The sequence below is a fragment of the Podarcis erhardii genome, assembly GCF_964252035.2.
Source record: "Podarcis erhardii genome assembly, chromosome: 2".
Lineage (NCBI taxonomy): Eukaryota > Metazoa > Chordata > Lepidosauria > Squamata > Lacertidae > Podarcis > Podarcis erhardii.
This window is the reverse complement of record NC_138498.1, coordinates 80,137,711-80,162,053: the sequence shown is the minus strand read 5'-3', so window position 1 is coordinate 80,162,053 and position 24,343 is coordinate 80,137,711. Positions and strand designations below refer to the sequence as shown.

The 24,343-nt window shown below is 39.4% G+C and overlaps 1 protein-coding gene and 1 long non-coding RNA gene across 7 annotated transcripts in view; one reads left to right on the top strand and one right to left on the bottom strand.

Moving 5' to 3' along the window:
* The window catches only part of IQSEC1 (IQ motif and Sec7 domain ArfGEF 1), a 304,523-nt gene that overhangs the window by 36,490 nt on the left and 243,690 nt on the right, over positions 1-24,343 (top strand). For all 6 annotated transcript variants that reach the window (XM_081848828.1, XM_081848827.1, XM_081848826.1 and 3 more), the window contains exon 2: positions 21,551-21,580. In XM_081848828.1, coding sequence (XP_081704954.1) covers positions 21,551-21,580 — 30 coding nt within the window. The remainder of the gene's footprint in view (positions 1-21,550; positions 21,581-24,343) is intronic.
* LOC309334539 lies at positions 17,851-21,317 on the bottom strand. The gene is made up of 2 exons (XR_014153150.1): positions 21,077-21,317; positions 17,851-18,136 (listed from the first exon to the last, which is right to left on the bottom strand). It is a non-coding gene; the product is annotated as an uncharacterized lncRNA (long non-coding RNA).

The following is a 24,343-nucleotide window of genomic DNA, read 5'->3' as shown; positions in this document are numbered from 1 at the left end:
TATCTCTGGAAATTACAGTGGAGGATTGTGAGACTCTCTGGAATAGTGTGGGAGATGGTGCTGTGAGGGAAGGGGCAATGAATTGAATCTACAGCATTTGGGTATTTATTGCATAAGGTAATAAAGCTGAAGTATAGGCTAAGTTGGAGTTCTGTTTACTGAAGCTTGTGAAAGAATATTATTTTGGTGGGGAGGGGGTTAGGGGAGCAACTTAAATGAATTTCCCAAATGAAGAATGCTTGAGAAAATAGCAATATAGAAGTGTTAATGTACACTTTTTTTGAAAGGAGAAATGATACACGGCAAGGATGTCATATAGTACTTTACTTTGGAATTGACTAGAGTAGGGAAAGGTGAGCAATTATTGGAAGGGAGGACGAGAAACAATAACCAGATTGTGCATTATGAAATAAAGGAAATAATAGGTGGCATCACTTGGCTGGCTGTCAAATCCCTCCTGGCTTGCAAAGCCATATAGTATGTAAGCAGGAGTTGTCATTGTTCGTTGAATCCACAGAGAGACTCCCCCCCTTTTTTTTTAGGAACACAAATGTGTTGCTAAAAGTTCTAAGGCCTCTGTGCTTTGTGCTGCCTGTCAGTATATGATATTAGCTCTTCTTTGAAGCCCCCAGTTCCTCTTTACATGTTCCAGTTTATAGATGGAGGAAAGTTGGTCAGCCCAGTACTTCCTGTCAAAATACCATAGCTCTCTGTAACAAATGTATTGGGAAATACATTTCCCAACACTGTATTGGGAAATACAGTGTTGCTTGATTTGATTAAGAATTACATGAAGGTCTGACATTAAGTTGTAGTGTAGTTACATACTGTTTTCTTCACAAATATATTTGTGCTTAAAGCCGTTCACAGAAAATAAGCAGTTTAGAATAATGACCCATAATCATACTACATAAAATACATTATAATTTCAATGCACTGTTGTACTAACTGTTGAACAATTTGTATCAAAAGTAAGCATAAAGTTGATGAATAGTCAGTTTAACTATATCCAGTATTTTCACATTTCAAAGTAACTCCAAGGTTGGTGGTACTAGTGGTTAGCAACCCTCCATCCCCATATAACTTTTAATACATGGCTTGTTCCAAAAGGGCAGCAAGCCCCCTCACAGCTACTCTGGCAGCTGCATGAAGGCTCCTAGTGTTGGGTAGTGGGCCAAGGCAGGTGTAAACATCCACCCTCTGATGAGAAACATAGAGCTACCATATTGAGAGTATAGACACTCCCTTGCCTATTTCAATAGAAGTTTTCAGCATGGCCTTAAAGAGCACTTTGCCCCAGTTTACAAGAGCTTTACGAGCTTCCAGACAAAATGTAGCCTTCTGAACCAAGGTACTGGGGAGCTGTGGTGGGGAGCGCATGCACAGTGGTGTCACAGCTTTTAGTGACTTTTTGGAGTACCTCTGTTACAGTTGCGGAAATGGACTACATCAGCCTGTGGCAAAATGTCAGCCACTACAGCCAATATGCATGTCTCCACCATGTGTAGAATTTGGCATGGAACATGCTGTGTGTGAAAAGCTGGAATATGAATATTTTGGTATTACAGGCAAGGTAGGCCAATGCAGCTGGAAGGTGGTATAGAGTGAAGATGGTTGTGTGGATAGGAATAATGTAGGCTCCAATAGTATGCACATTTATTTACATTGAACACAGTGAGTAAAAATGCTTGAACTGTAAGCAGAAACATTATAGTTAGTCCTTATGTAGCAAGAACCTAATGCCTTCAAAACTAATTTTTGACTGCATACTTGCTTTGACCTCTTAATCAGAATTTTTGATCTCTTAATCCTCTTAACTACCCCTTAGATAGGAAAAAAATGATTCAATGAATTGTGACATGTTATTTTTCCGATTATATCTGTATGTTTTAACATTGCAACATCATGCACTTCTGTTTTCTGATTATCTATTTTAAACAGCCTCCTGCAATAATTATGAATGGCTTTCACAAAAAATCTTAACTACAAAGGATGATTATGAAATACTTCATAGTACATGAAAAATACAGTGCCCAGAGAGGATTTCCCCTAATCTATAAAGCGTATTAGTATAAAAATAAACTATTTAATATGGTATGGTAAATATCTGACTTTAGTGGGTATTTGCCGTTGCTGGTAAAGCATATTGCAGCTTTTAAACACAGAGCAGTGAAATTCTTAACAATGGCTAGGAGGTGGGGGGAGGGGAAAGTTAGTTCCACATTCCCATGGCAGCTTAATTTCTCAAACAGTTTTATTTCCTGCTCAAACACACCTGTAATGGTTCTAGGGGTTGCTCGTGCGTAAATTGGCACCACACCTGGCTGGGTTGCCTGAGTGAACCCTTTCTGTCCGGACAGCCACTCACCCGTGGCTGTCTCAATCGCTGGCAGAATCCGTCAGTGGGCGTTTCTTGAACTTCTTCCAGCAAAGAAGCTCTTTGACGCCTAGTCTCCGCCTACTCTCCCTGCGTGGAAGCTTTCTGCGCAGGGAGGGTGTGGGCAGCGGAGGACCCGTGCTTTCCCCGCTGGTCTCCAGCGAGGAGTCATGGAGCCACCTCGCCGATTCCCCCATCTGCCCCCCCTTCTCCACTGGTGCTACGCTGATTTCCTTCCCCAGAAGATGGGCTGCTTCTCTCCCTCCCGGGACGCTCTTCGGAATCCCTCTGGAGCCCTCCCTCTCCCTCTGGCTCCGATGGCAGTTCCCTGACAACACCCATGCATGTCACATGGCAACCTGCTTAGAAAATGGGTATGAGTTTCAAAAGCAGTTTTAATTGTCATGGGGATTTCAAAGTTCAAAGCAAGGGATATAAATCAAAACTCTCTCTGCTTAAAGTAGTTATTTGGATCCTGACCAATCTAAGAGGCAAGCTACCTATATTTTGTTAACACAATAATTCACTACTTTGGCAATGTACTCAGTGGTAAGTATCTTACACTCTGCAGCTGTAAATGAAGACAATATGCCATCTTTTCAGTAAATGTATCAGTTTATTTAGACATCTTTAGTGCCCAGCAAATTATGGAAAGTTCAACAATAGTTCTCTGGTTAGCAGCTGTTTGCTTTAGTACAGAATATGTATTGTTAATACCAATGAACAAGTTTTTTTTTTAATGGAAAACATCGTTTTATGTTCATTGATATATATTTTTCATAAATAATTTTTATTGAGATTTAATATCACCCACCAACACCAGTAAAACATCAAACCTTATTACATATATCCTACTTTATGCTCCGTAGAGCTGTTGACTTCCGTCCTTCCCTTCCATCAGTTTTCCTATTCTATTCTATAGTTCACAGTTTCTTTGATTAGATATTACAACATGACATAAGATTTACTTCAATCCAGTTTTATGTTCACTGATAAAGATACTCCAGCATTGCTCTTCAGCCATGGAAAACTATTGAGTAAGTAATTGTTAACTTAGTAACACTTGTTAGGTTGCTAAGATTTCCTCCAGTTCACATTCAGGCTTCCCTCCTTAATTAGCATGTTTTTCAGTTTGTCCTTTAAGGTATGCTCTTTCCATATTTACAAAAAAGAAACAATTGAAGGAAGTGAGATATAGAGATCCTTCCTGTTGCTCTAACTCTGAGCATATTCATGATGAGATTCTGCTGAGCTACATTAAAAAAACCCCCACAGAATTTTATTACTGTCTTTGACTTGCAGTTACTTATGAGACTTATTTAGACAGTATTTAACTAACAGCTACTGCTAATGGAAGTATGTGCAAGGACTTCCACTAGCGTAGTTGGACATTTCCTTCTCCCTACATCAGCCCCCGAAATTGGCTCGAAGTGGGGGTGTTGGGAGAACCCCCAAGACTGTACAGGGGAAGGAAAGGGGAGTCATCCTGTCTGGCAAGCTGAAATGCTTAAGCTGGTGGAATCATTGCCACAGCATTATATTGAAATTTTCACATGGTCTGATCTGGTCATTTTATGACTCCTCAATTAAATATTATCTGTGTGGGCTGAGAAACACTGTGGTCTAGTTAGATCTTTAAAAGTCAAGAATACAGCATGTATATTCAGCCTTTTTTGAAATTCTAGGTGCATATTGAACAGTGTCATGGCAGAACACAAATTGGGAAGTAGTTCTGTGAATCCATTGCTTACTAAGTATCTAGATAATGTATTATATTTTTAAACACACAGTATATCTGAATGTTTAATTTAAGAGAGCTCATGTTGCATACCATGGTGCAAAGGGAACATTTTGTTTTTCTAGTTAGGATGGGATCAGTGGCATAAACAGAAGATTTGTATCCACAGCAACTTGTTTACCTTCTGACTTCAGTCCATCAAAAGATAATTACTTTCTTCCTGTTGTGTTCATGGTTTATTATAGCAATGAGTGCCAAATTGAGCATTTCCTGATTGGCACTGATTGGCTGGATTTGGTGTCTATGGCTGCAGCCCAGGCTTTCAAGTCCTGAAGCTGGTCATTAATAAATAGCAAAGGGCAAATCAGAGGTGCACAATTTAAATGAGTACACGGGTTGCTAATGAGTTTTCATCATGAATTCCCAAAACACAATTTGAAGCTGTGCAGGATAGTAGTACACATGCATGACACTGCAGATCTAAGACATTTCCGCTTAGGGAAAATGTAAACTGACAAATGCATTATCCGGGCAGGACAACTAAGTGATTAATTCAGGGGTTATCAAGTTGTATTATGGCTGCAGGTGGTAAGATGCATTCAGTGGCCACCTGTAATTTATTTGCAGTTTGCTTAGGTAAAAATGTTTGCTTCAGTTTTGGGACACTGCATTAAGTTTAGTACTATTGGATAGTGAAGGGTGGTCCACTAGAGTGACTGGGGCACAGCCCTCCCAGTGAGAATACGAAGCAAATTTTAAATATTTCCCCCCTTCATAATCTCAAAGCCACACACATTTTATACTTATATTTGAACTCAGAGAAACTCTGCAAACATTTCTGTCTGTCTCTTGTTCTTGTGCATCCTGTGCAGCACAGCCACCATAGCCGATATGGGAGAAGTTGGGACCGCTTCAAAAACTGCCCTAGTCTTTATCAGAGCATACTCAGTGCTCAAGGCTATACCTATGCAACAAAGCCCTTAGGAATGTGTGTGTGTGTGTCCCTAAGCAGCCTTGCTGTTTGCTTCATTTTATTTTGTTACCTTTTTGAGTAAACAAGCAGCACTGAGCTCAGTTTTTTGTTTGTAAAATAAATGCCTATTTGCAAACATAATTTTTGTTTTGCGTCTGGGGATATTGGAAGGACATAAATCATTTTAAAATGTGTTTCTCAATCCTGCAGCAAGGAAAACGGAGAAGGGGAGAGAGATTTTTAGCCCGTCACATGTTGAAAGTGTGGGTTCTTTGAAGCAGGCATGAAACCTTTAAAGCCCTCCATCCCACTATGCTGGATTGTTTCAAGCCATTGGGGGGGGGCAAGAAACTTGAGCATGGGATGGCACCCACCTCCAAGCTTCCTTGGACCAATTATCTGGGCCCTTTTCAGTCCTGTTTCTGGATTTTAGCACTGAAATTGTGTTCGTCACCTTGATAGATGACCAGTACTGGGAGATGGATAGAGGTACTGCTGGACCTCTTTGTAGTTTTTTATACAATTGACCATTGTATCTTTCTGGACCATCTTTTGGGGATGGGCTTTTGGTATACCATTTTTAGACAGTTCCTTCCTGATTGATAAGTTTTTCAGAAAAGTGGTGGTGGAGATTTCTGTTCGATTCCATGCCCTAATAATAATAATAATAATAATAATAATAATAATAATAATAATTTATTTATACCCCGCCCATCTGGCTGGGCCTCCCCAGCCACTCTGGGCGGCTTCCATAAAAACCAAAAATACAGCAAAATATCACACGTTAAAAACTTCCCTGAACAGGGCTGCCTTAAGATGTCTTCTGAATGTCAGGTAGTTGTTTATCCCTTTGACATCTGCTGGAAGGGCGTTCCACAGGGCGGGTGCCACTACCGAGAAGGCCCTCTGCCTGGTTCCCTGTAGCTTTGCTTCTCGCAATGAGGGAACCGCCGGAAGGCCCTCGGCACTGGACCTCAGCGTCCGGGCAGAATGATGGGGGTGGAGACGCTCCTTCAGGTATACTGGACCGAGGCCGTTTAGGGCTTTAAAGGTCAGCACCAACACTTTGAATTGTGCTTGGAAACATACTGGGAGCCAATGTAGGTCTTTCAAGACCGGTGTTATATGGTCTCGGCGGCCGCTCCCAGTCACCAGTCTAGCTGCCACATTCTGGATTAGTTGTAGTTTCCGAGTTACCTTCAAAGGTAGCCCCACGTAGAGTGCATTGCAGTAGTCCAAGCGGGAGATAACCAGAGCATGCACCACTCTGGCGAGACAGTCCGCAGGCAGATAGGGTCTCAGCCTACGTACCAGATGGAGCTGGTAAACAGCTGCCCTGGACACAGATTTGACCTGTGCTTCCATGGACAGCTGTGAGCCCAAAATGACTCCCAGGCTGCGCACCTGGTCCTTCAGGGGCACAGTTACCCCATTCAGGACCAGGGAATCCTCCACACCTGCCCGCCTCCTGTCCCCCAAAAACAGTACTTCTGTCTTGTCAGGATTCAACCTCAATCTGTTAACCGCCATCCATCCTCCAACCGCCTCCAGACACTCACACAGGACCTTCACCGCCCTCACTGGTTCTGATTTAAAAGAGAGGTAGAGCTGGGTATCATCCGCATACTGATGAACACCCAGCCCAAAGCTCCTGATGATCTCTCCCAGCGGCTGCATGTAAATGTTGAAAAGCATGGGGGAGAGGACAGAACCCTGAGGCACCCCACAAGTGAGAGCCCAGGGGTCTGAACACTCATCCCCCACCACCACTTTCTGAACACGGCCCAGGAGGAAGGAGCGGAACCACTGTATGACAGTGCCCCCAGCTCCCAGCCCCTCAAGACGGTCCAGAAGGATGTCATGGTCGATGGTATCAAACGCCGCTGAGAGATCCATTGCCTCATTGTATCTGCAGGGTTCCATCTTATTCCCTGTGCTACCTAATACCTGTATGTAACAGCTGTGGGATATCAGTACACCTGATTCCTGGGAGCGATAGAAATCCTGAACCAGTGGAATATTAGATAGAGGCCAATAAATCCAAACAAAACAAAACAATAGGTGATTTTGGACACTAAATTGCCAATCCTAGAGACTGCACGTGCCCTGAAAAAACCAGGTTTGTATGTTGTGGTGTTCCTGGACCAGTAAGTGCTGCTGGATGTGCAGGTGGTGGCTTGGAGTAGGTTAAAAATGCTGCTGCTAAAGTCCTGACTAGGGCCAGTTTGCTGCAACATGCAGTTCCTTTGCTCTTACAGTTGTACTGGCTACTAATTTGTTCCCATGCTCAATTCAGAGTGTTGCTTATTGCCTTTTATGGGCCTAGGTGGTTTGAGACCAAGGTACTTAAAGGACTGTCTTCTCTCTGCCTCTCCCATTAAAATTGGCTTGGGAGACACATCCTGTCTGCATCCTGGCAGAAATGTAGGGGAGAGCTCCCTTTCTAGCCATGTTCAACCCATGGAACACCCAGTCTCAGGACATTGTTTTTTGATGATATTTTGAATTTTAAAAAATCTGGCTCATTTTATTTGGTATCTGATGTGCCATTCCTGTTCTGTGCCTGTTTTAGTGATGTTCTGTTTTTAAATTTTATTTCTGATTGTATTTGATATTGATAAGATGTTTTAATTCTGTGCTGCTTTGTCATCTTGGATGTCATTGAATGAAAAAGTGGGGTATCAGTTGACTGAAAGCCAAATAAATAAATCAGGTAGATAATATTGAGTTACAAACATCAGGATGATTTGCCTTGTTCTATACAAAGGATCCTGAAAGTGATCTTGATCTAATGTTTCTACCCTCACCTAAAACTTCCATAAGGGGAAGTGCACCAAGTCTTGCAGGATAGGTGAGCTAAAAGTGTGTTTGTTAGTAGAAGCTGAGGAACAAATTAATAATGTTTTTCTGGGGGCCCTCTTCTCTCTGCTTCTTGGCTGATGGTGTGTGTGTGTGTGTGTGTGCGCGCGCGCATGTTGTGGGTCATGTAAGTAGGCCAGAAGCAATGTGGGGAGTGCAGATAGCACACTTCTGAACAAGAAGTAGAGAAAAGGGCATGTTTCTTGGACATTATGAATACTGACCAGAGAATGTGCATATTTCCCAGAGAACGGACAAAAATGCAGTTGAGAAATGTACATTCCCCAGTGCCTGTTGGAGATTATGCATAATGGCTGGAGAATGTACAAAATCCAGTCACTATATGCCAGTTCCAAGGCCCATTGGGGGTTATATACATTGACTGGAAAACGTGCATGATCCTGTCTTTATGGAAAGATTAGTGTGGAGCTACATGACCCGGAAGCTGTATGCCGGCTCCCTCTGCCAATAAAGCGAGATGAGCGCCGCAACCCCAGAGTCGGTCACGACTGGACCCAATGGTCAGGGGTCCCTTTACCTTTACCTTTAGGGATGGATGAATCTCTGGTTTTGGTCCTGTTTACTTTTACATCTTTTTTCCCTGTATATCCATTTCATTATAAAACTGAATATATTTTAAAGTTAAGTTCTCAAAATTTAAATTTTTGTACACATTTATTTTTGGAGAATTGTGAAATTCAGTAAGTTGCTAAATTCCAATCCACACAATAGTCTGAATTGTGAGGACCAGGTCAGTTCACTTGACCTGATTAACAAAGATCAAAATTATCAAGCACCCCCAGTCTGAAGCCCAAATGTGGATCTCTTTTGTCACCAAAGCAATGATTTTGTTGCAGTAAACTGTAAGCAGCCAAAGCCTTTAAGGCAGTGGACTAGGTGGCTCCAAAATACAGTATATTGCAACTCAGTAGTTCTTTAAAATGCTGAAACGCAGAGGTTTTATCACAAAGGATGCAGATGTCATTTTGCTCTTCCGAATCTAACAGTTGTAACAAGTTGTTTCACTCCCTGCTGCGAAAAAGATACTGCTGGCAGCCTGAGTGAAAAGGAAGTTGAGGAGGAAAGCTGTCAAGCGTTGTTCTTTGTACTTTAAGGAAGACAAAAAATGACAAGAAAACAAAAAGTAGTCTACATACAGAAAGCTTCTATGGAGTATTTAGCTTTATTTTATTTCCCAGTAGGGAATTATTTAAAGCTTCATGTGTAACTTACATAAATACATGTTGTGATTGTGTAGCTTGGAAAAGTCTGTTCACATGGAATGACTACAACGCTTCGGTTTATATTGTCATGAAAGTAGTTGCAACATATATTTATTGGAACTTAGTTCTATATATGTTCTAGCTGTAACAAAAAATTATAGTGCATGTGCAAACTGGTCTGTAATGCTTGTTGAGCATAATAAAATGAAATTCTCTACATGCTACAACTTTTCATAATCTAAGAGAGTTTCAAGTATAAAATATGGCTATTGCAGAAGGCAGGGTTTTTCAAAAGACACAAACATATCACAACAAGTAAATCCATAGTGTATTTAGTGTCTTGCAGACACTGCCACTGGGAAAGGTTTACTTGTAAACTGCCCAGAGAGCTTTTTATTATTGTGCTGTATATAAATATTAAATGAATTAAGGGGATATTTGACCAGATGTTCTTTTGTTATTGAATTTTAGAACCTGCTCAATGGGAAAATTAGAAGCAGTTGTTGGGGAATAGTGCAGAGAATTGCCACCAATGTAGATAAAAGGTCTGGGTTATATCTAGAGGCAACAGGGACAGAGCAGAAAGGGGTGATGTACGGTAAATTTTCTTAAATGTTGAGGAGAAAGTGTCTTTTGATGCTTAAAGCCAAGTTTCCTGAAGGTCAGACTAGAAAGTGGATTGCAATGTTGATAAAAACTGAAGAGCACTGCATACCACAGACCTTTGAAAGTTTTTTTCTTTGTTACATTTACTACAGATGCTGATGAAATTAATTGGCTGTATGTCACATGGCTGTATGTCACAGAACTTGGCAAGACTTGGAAACACAATTATTTGTGAGATAAAGTAAAGTGTAAACATTGAAGGTACAGACCAAAGTATTAATGAGTATGAAAATATGGTTTAGAAATTAAATGAATGAGTGAGTGATGATGATGATGATGATGATGATGATGATTTAACAGTTTTGTGCCAGAGAGTGCAGGCTAAGTTTCCTACACTATGAACAAGATAATCTTGGCATACAAGCAAGGATGGTTGGACTGGCCAGCAGTCAGGCTGCCCACGGATTGAATTCTTGCCCTGTACTATGGCAAACTGTGGTTATTTTTAACTCATCTCATTCTGGTTGTTGCTATTGCTCCATTGCTTTGCCTTCAGTCCTCGCTGCTAACACAGTAAAACATGGCTCCAAACTATGGCTTTCATTTGCAAATATTTGCCATAATTAGATAAAATTTGCAGAACACCACAGTGTCTTCCAAACTAAAGGCTGAAAGCATGCATTTGGTTTGAAATGAGGAAGTGAATCATATCTCTGGAATTTAATGGAACAATACTCATTCATTCATTCATTCATTATACCCCGCCTTTTTCCCTGACGCGACTCAAGGCTGCTCACAGATAGAACAAGAACTGTTAAAAACATAGAAATTGAATCATTAAAAACAACTGAGGACTGATAGAATTAAAACCATATACATATATAAAATCTTATTTAAAACATACCAATAATTACAATAAAAATAGCATGGAACCAGCACTTTAACTAAAAGCAGTCAATTCACCAAAGCCTGTTGGAACAAGAAAGGCTTCAGCTGCCAGTGGAAGGACAGCAAGGAGGGAGCCAGTCTATCTTTCCCAGGAAAGCACTTCCACAGCCTGGGAGCAGCCACCAAGATGACCCTGGAAGTTGCCCTGGAATCAGACAATAGGGCTTGGGTTAATATCGGAGCTAGAGCATATAAAGAAAATTAATAATTTTTAAATTTGTATTCAAACAGTATTATACTTCAGTTGCTGGGATCCATTTGTCTCAGGAGACAATGAGGAGTAGGCCTTTGGAGTGGGCCTTTGCGGGCGAGGTCAAGCTATTGGAAGGTTGCAGCAGCTGAGCAGACTTCCGTTCCCACTGCCTTGTGGGACACCTTTGGGGGAAGAAGAGGCTAAAGAGTAAGCCCAACACAAATTCTAAGTAGAGTCCCTAAGGCGATTGGATAGCATCTTCTATACTTCAGTATTCATTTTATAAAATGCCAATTGTTGTTTGCTTGCATGCAATTTGCAACTCCCACAGAATTTAAAATACATTTTACTTATTTCGGTTATCTTGCCTTTCTTCTGTTGATCCAAATACATTGTATATAGAGTTTCTAAGGCGGTTTACTATCCAGACACTGGCCAGACCCAAACTTAATTATTTTCAGCAGGTTTGCTATCTCATATGCTTTCATGTAATGCCTGGTTTCTGAAGACAAAACTAGATGTGACAGCAGGGGCAAGTTGTAGCTTTGTAAGGATTTTTCTTTGAGGCAGGGAATGACACAAGGGGAGGAGTTAAACCCAGCTTCAATTAATGCTGAGGCCTCAGTTGATTTGATCCCATCTCCTAAATCTGATATTAAACATCTAAGGAGAGAAGAGATGGAAGAGGATCAAACTCAGTTTAACCTTTTAAAAGCCCAGAGACTAGGACACCAGTTACGCATTTTAGATCTTGCTTAAACAAGTGAGCAAAAGTTGAGTGCCCTTGACCAGAACCAGCAGAGCTTTTCTACATTATCTTGTCATACTATTGCAACAATAACAACCCTTTACAAGCAGTATTTTTCATTAAGGTTTCACCTTGGAACGGTTTCTTGGCTAGAGGAATAATACAATTAGCTGCTTGCATGCCATATCTGTCTGTCTATATCTATCTATCATCTATCTATCATCTATCAACTATCAGTGGTACATTATGGATGACATCCAAACTAGAGCCATCTAAACCTGCCCTCAAGTCCCTTCCTCTGTGAAAGAGACTTTGATTTTTCTGCTTCTTTCTTGGAGCTTTTTGTTCCCCCCTACCAATGGCAGGTCTTGGTATCACCCGGAAAGAACCCACTTAGGTTCAGGAAACTTCCTCAGTGACAGTCCATGAGATGCTGCCAAAAGAAGTATAGAAGTAGTGTGTGTTGGTAAACCGGGGGGTATGGAGGCAGATGTGGCACTGGGTATATGAAATTAGGAGAGCATGAGGGAAATTATTATTCAGCAGGAGGCTGGAAGTTGTACATTTACCATGCTGTTTTCCTAAATTGGAAGATTGAGCATTTCTTTTTTTGTAGCATGTATTGCCTGCATCTTCCTTTCCAAAATGGCTAGCAAAAATGTACAAAAACAAAATAAATCCTTATTTCTCCTTCCTCTCCCAAACGTTCATTCACCATTTAACTTTTAAGAAGCTAAACTGTATACACTGGAGAATATTGTCATAGCTGCCACTGACAAAACATTCATATTATTATAGACTGTACTTACAGTGAAGAAAGCACCACTCTTCCTAAGCAGAGATATAGTTTCATGCTGAGCCATTGGCTCTCAAGGATCCTTTCTGTGAATGTAGCACTGGCATGTTTATTTCTTGAAAATATTACTGATTGTAGCTAGAATGCCATAAACACTGTGTGAAATGCAGTTACCCCCAAAATGCAATTTCTTTCCCAGTTAATACTGTGTGGTGTTTTATTTGTAGTCTTGCATAGTTTTTCTGGACTACCCAGTTATCTTGGATAGCTGGATACGTATATCTTATATGATTTAATAAAGTCCAGTATATAGTAGCCTCTCCCAATTTTGTACCCTTCAGATGTTTTGGGCCTCAATTCACTGGTGTTTGGTCTTGCTGATGCGCATTGTACCCCCCTCAAAAAATTGTAATAGTACTGTTACTACTTTAACAAAAGCTATATTAGCAACTGAGCAGATCCATTTTGATGTATGGCATTCTGATAAGAAAATGACTTCTTAATTTGGAATTGTGGTTTCTACTGGAGCTCCTCCATATGTTTCTCTCTCATCAGTCCTGGTTGTGCATCCATAGGTTGCCCAAATCATTTAAATATTGTAATATTTATTTTGATGTTAGTGGTGAGTATGGGCCAAGTAGTTGTTTTCCAAGAAGTGGTGCCAAAGCCATATGCTTGGCAGCTGGTTCATCATCTTCTGGGAAGAATGGACTCATTGCAAAAATCAGCTCAAGAGAGGGAGAGAGAAAGATGGATATGTGCCATGAGTAACATGAAATGTGAAATATGATGTATGGTAAGGAAACTATTTTTAAAACACTTCCTAAATTTGGGATAATACTTTCATTATGGCCACACCAAGGGACAGGTAGGATTATCTATGTTCTCTATTACAGAAAATACTTTTCTAAATATTAAGACAATGTTAGACACTAATTGTGTCCAAGCAGCATTATGAATTACCTAAACAGCACTTTGTTTAGTGTTTTTCAGACTATGTTGGACTCTTACATAATAGCCCTAATACAACAGAACCTACCTGCAATATCAGGCTTCTTCATGGCTGGTTCTGACTTTCAAACATCTGTTCCAGTAACTGAGACTGCATACTTACTAATTTTCCCAGTTATCAGGGCTCATCCATACTTCTTTTTGCACCATGCTTTCCAGGCACAGGTCTGTGCTTTAAAGCTTTAAAGTTCCGTGTCCTGGCCTGTTGTTGTCCCAGTGCTTTCCCTGGGAAAACCTGCATTTTACCGCTGAATCAAAGCAAAGGGTAATTCGCTGAAAACTCAGTTACTGTTTGCCCCAGTTCAGTGGTAAAATGTGGTTTTTACTGTGGAAGTTTCCAGAGCAAGACAACAACAACAAAACCACCCAGGTCTGTGCTTAGAAACGTGGCACAAAACAAAATCTGGATGAGCTCTGAGATTACCAGTCTAGGAGGGAAGGATTGGTAGGATAGTTGAATTCAGCTTCCCTCTTCCAGTTAGCATGCCTGCCTCCTTGAATGGATTATGAGAGCTATTGCCAGTAATCACACAGTGATTATGTGGATACAGTCCTGGCTGATCAAGCTTTTAACTGTTAGGAATTCATTTGCAGCCCCTCATCCAGGTAGGAATACTTTTGTGGAGGTCTGTTTCTGCACACATGTGCCCTAGATGAATTGAAGTGACTATCCAGGACTATCAGAATTTAACAAGGACAACTCTTCTAATAAACATTGAAAATCTGGCTTTGTACATACCCAATTGCTACAGATTTTGTTGTAGTCTTGTTATGTTATATAGGTATAGGTTAGATTATATAGGTAGGCACCTAAGGAGCAATCTGAACAAATTATAAATGTTACTGGGGGTGGGGAGGGGAGAGAATTGGATTTTAAATGGAAACAGTAACTTCTACAGATTGCAGCTACCACCCACAGCGACTGGCCGTTAATCTCCAATATAGGGTTAAAATGGATAAACTAACTGACTTGGTTAAATGCTAAGTAATTAAGAAAATCTTATAAGGAGTCTCTGTCACAGTGTTGTGGTTTTTTTAAAAATCATATATATGTTTTCCACTCCTGTTATCTCTCCCCCCCCCCCAAAAAAAAACAGATCAAAAGAACTATCACACACAATTATTGGCTGCTTTCTGAAAAAATATTTTCAATATTATGAATCTTTGATTATGAGGGTGTTAGAAACATGGTTATTGTTGATGTTAATGGTAAATTACCAAAGGGAACGTGATAATTCATCCTTTCTTTCACTGAGCAATGCTTGAATGCTAAGGCAGTTGATTTGACTATCTTCTCCCCAGCTGCATATTGATACCTGCTGTCACAAAGAACTGGGCTACAGTTATAAAGGCATATCCAAAGGTTTGGGCATCCAAACAGACTTAGTTAAAGTTCTTCATTTGTCTCAACGTTATTATTGGGATGGGAAAGAGTTGGTCTGTCCTGTCCCACTTCTGAGAAATTTTAACACTGCCCTGCCAGCTAATAAACATTGACTTCATTTGCCCATAACATCCTAACCGTGACTTAGCACAACCTTGGCTTAGCACAGATGAGCAAAATTTGTGCAATCCCTAGGAAGGGATTGGGGCCACTCAGCTCCTCTGGTCATTCTGCTCCTGTGCTAAACTATGCTAAATCATAGCTTGGCTTAGCAGGTCATCTAAACCTTGGCTGGTGGTTTATCTCTTTCTTTACAAATCTTGGATATAGATTATGGTTTGTCTGGAGAGACCTAAACCGTGAGACCATGTTAGGATGATATGGTAAGTCAAACCATGGTTTCACACGGTATACAAGAGAACAACCAGTGGTGGAGCAAAGTAGCCACAATCACCTCTTCATGAGCTCACATATCACTCCTACATGTTAAATTATGCTTGTGTTACATGCAGAAAGCCTCATAGTGTTTATAGAAGTAGTCCACTGGGAAAATATTGACTGGATTTTGAACAGGTATGAAAATATCATAACGTTGATGCTGACTGTTTAAGCTACATGCATATGATAGTATATTTCACTTCACTGGGTCCGGCAAGGGCCTTAAAGATACCCCAGAAAAGGTTTGAGGGTCTATTTATAACCCATGCACCATAGGTTAGGCCAGGCATAACCAGGCAAACTCGACCCTCCAGATGTTTAGGGACTACAACTCCCATCATCCCTAGCTAACAGGAACAGTGGTCAGGGATGATGGGAGCTGTAGTCCCAAAACATCTGGAGGGCCGAGTTTGCCTATGCCTGGGTTAGGCACCCCTGCAATACAGTATCACAAGCTAGCCAAATGTAGCATCATGCAACAGAGCTAGTTGTTTGGTTGGTTGTTTCAGTTGGTTGGTGTATAAACTCCCACATATAGTAAATAAGCTCTATATTCTGCCCAGGAGTATTTCTTTTTAAGTAACCAACCAGCTGGACTGATAGGGTGTTTAATCCCCTCTTTCAGCACCCCTAAATTGGCTATAGTTACTTAGGTTATTGGGGTTTTTTCTGGTTTTCACTTGCCATGTGTCTCCATATGTTATGGCATATATTTTTTATAAAGTTCAAGTAAGATTTTGTGTTCAATCGTTCTTATTTTCCATTTCAGATAGTTAAGTTTATACTATGGTTTTGCATGTTAAATGTTCCTCTTCACTTCAGTAATCCCTGTGGTAATTTCTTTTGGCAAAATAATTTACTGATTGTTTTAAGCCTAAAAGCTCTTTGACACTTAAGAGATTTGGGGCATGGATTATAAAGTGCTGTTTAATCTTCACCTACGGATCCATTGTCTATGGATTATTGATGCAGTTAAGTCATTATGTCTAAGTCTGAACCTTTTAAATTTTCAGACCTGAGACTGAGAGTATAAATTGAACCTACAAATTGAAATATAGAAGGCTCCCATCCAAGGTTCTTGTCGCACTTCTTAAAGTCTTAATTCTTTTATTTGTCTGCTGGGACAGTCTTGAGATAAACAATGCAGATCATGATGTGGTTTAATTGTGCAAACTAATAATTGTTTGGACGTTTTGAAGGGGCCCTTCTGCCTATCATATAAACTACATTGTGCAAGTAAAGCCTTCCACACACACCCTTTTTTTTTTAATTCTGAGATCTCTTCCAATGGTAATCATAGTCTATTTGATCATAGTTGTGGTCATTTTAGAACACCAGCACCCTGTGGACTAGAACCTTGTCAACCTGTCAAAAGCATATTGATGCAGATTACACAAGAATATAATTCCTTTTCTTAGTATATTACGATTTTAAAAGAAACCCAAAGGAGGCATGCAGCAAAGTGTTAAGACAGATGAGCCAATGTCTAGTTTCTTCTGACTTCAGCAGGAAAAATACATATCGTACTTGCAATCTAGGGTAAAAATGATAACACCACACAGAAGGTGGTTTCATTCAATGGAGGCTTCCAGTAGATGGAGAGAATATTTGCACATTAGTCCCTTTCTCTTGCAGCACCTCATGCCACTTTCCACACTGTTCGTGAGAAGCTGCTAGTCATATGGAACACATTGGGGGATGCAGGTGGTTGCAGAGAGAAGGGGATATTGTTTAAAATTGCCACCCACCCCAGAATACGCCATTGAGTACACAGGACACTGCCCAAGGAAATTTCATTTCTGACTCTTAAATGCATATTCTGTTATTTGGAGAAAAAAAGTTATGTTGCTTGATTGTGATCTTAGCATCTTCTTAGTATTAAATAGATTGAATAATTCGCTATTAGTAATATCTTAAATTATTCTGAAAATGCAAATGCTAGTATTTAAGTGCCAAAAGGAAACCACAACTTCCTGTTCAGTCTCCGATTGAAAGCAACTACTGCACATTAGCAACAAAATTAGTGTTGCATAATGCCATCAGATTTACTTCCTACTCTACAGATATGTTTAAGCGTGACCCTCTAGAGGGCAAAGCTTGGTTAGGCAATCCATATATTGAGTCAGAAACAAATGCAGCTGTAGTTATTAGCTTTAGGCAGTGCCACTCACTGAGCACTATTTAAATGCTAAATTCAGTTCCTAACAATAGCTAAATAAAACACTTAGGCTTGACTATAGTGAAATCATAGCCATGTTAATATTTATTGAACAAGCATTGTCATTGTGCTTGTCAGATAACACGGGATTCCAAGCATATGGGGCAGCAAGAAAAGTGTCATTCAAGGGAGCAGAGACTTTTGGACATTAGGTGGTGGAGCTGTGGGAATCAAGATCATGGGCAGAAGGCCAGGGCTTTGGCAGAATGACAAGGATCCTGTGAATGTCACATGAGAGACATAAGGTGAATATTTTTTGCAGTAGCATGCTAGACAGATATGAGAGGGCTGAGATGAGATAATGGAATACCAGAGATAAGAAAGTTGCAGTAGTAAAATCAAGAGAAGTTTATTTTATTTATGATGTAAAATTGTAGAAAAGGTAAATGTTCTGGAAGATAAATTAGCTGTAATTGAATTGTTCCTGTTCCTATTTGTTCTCGAACAATTTGGGGTGAAGATCATGGTATATGCAGTTTTTTGCTTCATTCTTTCTTCAAGAGACTTCAAGCAATTTTAATTTTAGTTTCAAGGTTGTCTGCTTCATAGTTGGGTACAATTGTTTTTATTCTGTTTTCGTTCTGTGTTTGAGACATCTCATCTTGAATTGGGCTAAAATTCCTGCTAGGAGAAAAATGATAGCTTTATAGTTGCTTTAACCATAATATGATATCATGTTGTAAACTTGGTTATAGTCCAACTGAGTAAACTTGATTTTGTTACATATGGCTTTGTTGCTGAAAAATAACTCCAGAACATTAAGCTCTATTCAAAGGAATACTAAGCATGTCTCTGAAAGTATTGACCAGAAGAAAGGAAATAGATAATAGTGTGTACTGAAACGAACAGCTAAAAACTGCAGCCATGAACATGAAATGCATTGCTCAGAAAGCGAGATGCAGAATAGCTGGAGTTAAGTTGGAAGCAGTTTCTACAGGACCATGGACAGCTCTGAGCAAGCCGATGATTGACTTCAACAGAGCTAAGGCTCAACGTTTACATTATGCCATTTGTGTGCAAGAGTTTTCTTACACAAATAGCCAGCATAGGGGAAAGGGGCTGATCTGGATTGGCACCCTGGCATTGGGATAGGGGGTGTTAAGTATTTGCCCCCTGTGGTTCCAATCCAGATTGGGCTTCCTGTGCCTGCTATTAGCATAAAAAAGAAAAACATCTCTTATTCAGTTCAATGGGAGATATTTTCCACTATGCCAATAGCAGCTGCAGAGGGGCAACTCAGATAAGAATCGCAGAGGGATGCAAATGGTTCAAGACCCCTACACTGCTAGTGCCTTGATCTGTTAGTGAAAGAATAATCTTGCACTCAAGCAAGAACCATGTTAGCAACATGTTTAGTTCTGCTCTAGGACCAAATATTCTGGTGCAGGCCTTGATGTACCAACTTCCCCTTAGAGCAGGATCAACTGGAATCAAAAGTAGTATGCATAGGGCTTTCAGCCTAGAGCCGCTTAGATAGCAGTGTGTTTCAAGAACAGTCTGGTTTTCAATAATTGTTCAAAAGTATCATTGCATCTTGAAACACTTGTTTTTGATACATATGGTGCTCTGCACAAAGAGATTTTATGAGATAGTCTTCCCCTTAAGATGCTTATCATTTAGTCCACAAGGCCATTTGGCAGGAAGATGATCTTAGGGATACAAAATCCATTATTCTTTGAAGAGGTGCAGAAATGTATCGTTTGTACCTACAGCAAAACCATATATATATATATATATATATATATATATATATATATCCCAGTAACTGATCTCTCATATATCGCATTCTCCATCCTCAAGCTTGCATTTTTAATTTCTATTCCTCCCACTTGTACAGTTTGCTGTGACATCCAGTCCTATTGCCTTGGGAATCCTCATTGTCCTTTGCAGGGTAGGATATAAACTTAGAAATAAAATAAACTGGTTTGAGCAGTCTCTGCAGTCAAAGATTGCAAATCAGAATTGTAGTGTGTGTTGACTCTAAGACAATAGTAGGGAAGGGAGCTTTATGCTACTGGTGTGAAATACTAAGTATATTTCCTAAGGAGGAAAAATAGAACAAACTTTCCTCCTAATATTCAGAAGAGTATGCCGACTAAAAATTGTTTGTTCGTTTGTTTTTTAAAAAAATTAAATCCACGTAATTTTTTCTTTATATGCAATATCATTTTGCTACCAAATCTCATTTTTAAAGGCTGATACTTCTGAAAAGAAAAAATGTAGCAGCGAAAAAATAAAAATCAATATATGTTTATCATCCTATCTTCAAAAGTCTGAAGGCACAGATACATGCCTGTGACTCTAGTAATGTATACAGTTTTAATATTTCATGAATAAGATGAGCATCCAGTGGAGAATATATAAGATCATTTGCCTGAATCTGTCAAAAGTCTACATCAGTGTTCTCTTTTTACTTAGTAACATTGAATTTTGTGTGTGTGTGAATGACATTAATCTCCACAGTCTTTTCAAAAACTCATGAACATAAGAGGGGAAAGGAGATTATGTGATTCAGAAGCATCCAAAAGCATCCTTCATCTCCCTCTGCATCACTTTTAAATTGTGATTCACATGCAACATAGGAAGCTCAAAAGCTCCCTTCACATGTACAGAACCTGGTCAGTCTTTTGGGTTTCTTCTTGGGATTGCACCCTAGCCATTTAATACCCTTTTATTTTATTTTTTTGATGGAAATACCATTATATCGGCTTTTCCTTGGAATTTATTGTATCCATCCAAAAACACTACTCTACTTCAGCTTTGACTTTATTGGCACCAAATGCATTTGATTACATTTGATTCTACAGTGTGTGGTGTTTTTTAAAAACACCATTTAATACTAAAACCTGGAATAGGAAACAAATGTGGATAGTATAATGTGCTGCTAGTATTCTTTGTCTGGAATTGGGGGGGGGGGGGCGGTTAGCTAACAACTATATAATGTGGATAGATCAATGCTAAATACAACAAAAGGCATTTTATGAAAGGTCAGGAGTTGTGTGAGCATCACATAATAGAGGTCAATTTTATTTAGTGGGCTTCTGGCCACATAATATTCTCTGGACTAGAAGCAGGAAGTATAAATCAGACACAAACTACACATGATGCTTGGCATATAGTTTACTCCAGCCTGCAAGATTGTTCTTTAATTTGGAGGGCAAGGCATATTGGCACCATGGTGTGCAAGGCAGAGGGAATTTAACCCTTTGCCCTCACTGCAGTCATGATCAGTATTGAGAGCACAAGTGGCAGGTATTTGTGAAGCTAATTTGTGATGGCAAACCATACGCATATCCCCGCACACATGCACATACACACACACACATATGAACACATTGGTTCTTTCTAAAAAGGGGGGGGTGAACACTCCCCCAGTTGTGATCCTTCTCCCTTGTCCACATCCCTCACTGGCTGTGCTCCACAACCTCCGCAAGTGTTTTTTGTTTTACTGAAATGTGTTCTTGGACTGCAATGATTTCCCTTTCTTTTCTGGATGGAGAGGGATGTCGGCAGAAACCTTTTGCTAGATTGTAACCTACTCTACAAAGGAAGAGTAGCACCTACTGCCTTGCCCGTTTTGTCTCTGGACCTGACAGTTTCTGTTATGTGGTCCCCATAAGGTTACTCATGAGGTAATTTGGCTCTGAAGCTCAGAAAGGTACTCCAGCCCTGTAATCAAAGTGAAATATTGCATTCCAGGAAAAACAGCCACTCATTTGTTCCTCAGATGAGCGCCTAAAGGTTCATTCAGTCGTGTGGATACTGGCAGTCTACACTGCATTGGTTTTAATTGGTTACAAATGTACATCCCATTCCAACTGGTCTTTCTAGACCACACATAAGACCATTGTTATTTTTCCCTTGCTTGCTACTGTAGTGAAGGTAGCTTTACATCTGTCATTAGTAACAGCTTCAGGGTCAAAATGTACTAGTGAATAAATATGGTCAAGATGTGCTAGTGAATAAATATAGTGATAGACACCAGCTTCTGCTGGGGAATTCAAATTGGTAATTTAATTTTTACAATTTATTTTACAGGTCTGAAGGTGAAAGTTCAAGAAGCATCAGGTATGTATCTGTACAGTGTTTTTTGAACCATTTTTTTTATTACAACCACATGTCCTGCCTTTTGGCTTGATACTGAACCATCATGGATAAAACAATTCTTTTAAAAAAGCTGTACTTTACAGTATCAAACCTTTTTCTTTTACACTTTAATGCTTTAATTGTAAAATTAGACACCTCTGTTTTATTAAACATGCCAAAGTTTTCTTTTTTAAAGTTAGGAATAACTAAAATAATACATAACATCGCATGTAAAGGAGGTTTTCTGTACTTGAAGGAAGCCAAAATTCTGCAATTTTCTAAGATCTCTTTGGTTTAGGGACAACATCCACAGACAGGTGTGCTTCACATGCAATTACATGTAATTTTTAAAAAAAATTAAAATAGAATTTTTACTGGAATAATTCAACATTGATACATTTATACATACATATTACAGATATACAAACAGACATACATTTCGTACAATCCTTAAAAATATTCATACATACCCACATTTAATCCCGCACATACTTCCTTTTCCCATGTAAAATTAATTTCCTATTTTTACATGTAAAACTAATTTCCTATTAGATTAGATTTGAATTGCCTGCAGCCTTAAAAAAAACCATTAGCTTTTTAGAAAGTATTTTCCAGATTACATACGCTTGAGAGATTTGAATGCTTTCATTTCCAGCTAAAGATATGTGTTGGTGTGTTGCCACAACTGTAAATCTTTTCACCTTTGGCTCTCTTCTAGAGGCCACCTTGTTCTTCAAACTGTAAGAATTGTAACCTGATACCAACTTGTTTTTCCATGCATCCAGTTAGGTACTTTTGTATCTGCTTCTCCCTTATAGATGCTTTTGATTCCAATGAGACTATAATTAGCTCTTTTATTCTTGCAGTTTGTGGTAGATGCAGTCTGAACTTGGTTGTTCCAGTATGTGACTTTATCTATGATTAATTCTTGCTTTGACCTTTTTCACTTTTAGCAAATCTTACAAATGCTATGTGTTGGCTGGCAATTTCAATATTTTGAATGGTCCCAGGTTTTCTTGAATTGCAGGAAAATAGTCCAACATTACTTGAGTTTCAAAACATGCATACACCATTTCCATGGGTTAGTTACATTTTTATATTAAAATTGTTTTGTAAAAGCAATAATCATATGCTTACCTGTTGGAGCAGGTGTGTAGTCTCAGTGAAACATTTATGGTATTAATTTATTTTATATTGGTTTATCATTACTCTAAGAATATTCTGTAGATAGGCTGAATTACTTACATAGGTTATCGGATAAGGAGTAATGGAAATTTATATTAACTCAATTTCAGAAAAAAAATTTAAATTGGTTGTTGTTGATTTAAACTTGGAGTTGGACATTATGAAAATATATTAATATGATTAGCAAATTGTCTGAGGCTATGGATGTTTATTTAGAAATGAGCCCCACTAAGTTCAAATCAACATGCTTAAAATGGCAGACTTAGGATATTTTTCTCACTATAGACTTAATAATGCAAACTTCAGGTTGTTTTACACCAGAGAATGTGTTTTCTGTGTTCTGCAACAGATATCCCAATTTAAAATTTATCAGTAAGATCTTTAAAAAGAATCTAAATGTCCATGAGTGTGAGAGACATATTATTATTTCAATTTCTATATATCACGCAGATACTTAATATTCATAGTCTCTTCTGCTGCATTGTATATTTGCCATCATTCATTGCTTTCCTCTCACATCACAGTCATTAACAGTGTGAGATTTTATTAGGGGTATTTAATAAGTACGCAGTTTAGCAGAGTAATAATTAAGTTGCTTATTAAGGGCAAAGATCATGTTGCTGCTTCTGAGCAAAGGCAGGACAATACAGAAGGCTTGATTGCAGGCCATTTTATTTAGCTTGTGGCTAACGTGATATAAACTCCTCTAAAGGAAGTAGAAAACTAATGGCCCTGAACCAATGTAGAGTAGAAAAGAGATGCAAAGTACTGTAAGAATAGCTTTTATATCAGTTGAATAACTGGTAACCCTCTAATTAAAAGGGGAGGAGAAAGAGCCCCCCACAGATCTTAAGTGTGGCTTCTTTGCAGTTTGCTAGCTGCCAAATATTAACTAATAAAATAATTACTAGAGTGAAAATAATAGAGTTAAGATACGTTTTCAAATGTTACTACTGAGGGCTTTTATTCAGTAATATAAAAGCTATATCTAACCTAGTCCACTATTCCAACATCCAAACACTATTAAGGATAAAATAAGATATATATGTCCTAGTGCAAGGGGAGAACAGCAGCAAGGCTTGGATTGCTCAGGTACACTGGCAGAACCAACCCAGCACTTCCACTGGTATGCTTGTGAACTTGCCACCACACTACCTTGCATCATCTCAGCAACTGGCAACACTGCTGTCGAGAGACCAGTGCTGCCCCATGTTGCTGGCTCCTCCTGCCTATGAGAGTCCCCTGGGCTGCCAAGTTGATGAGGTAGATATACTCATGAGGGACTGACTATGCTACTAGAAAGGTATGCATAGCAACTTCAGCTGAACCAACAAGCCTGCCACAATGAGCAGCATGTGAGTCTATCTGCAAGTAATTTGCCAATTTTCCTATGTGTCACAGTGACTCTTCGTGACCCCATGGACCAGAGCATGCCAGGCACTCCTGTCTTCCACTGCCTCCCGCAGTTTGTTCAAACTCATGTTCGTAGCTTCTAGAACACTGTCCAGCCATTTCGTCCTCTGCCATCCCCTTTTCCTTGTGCCCTCAATCTTTCCCAAC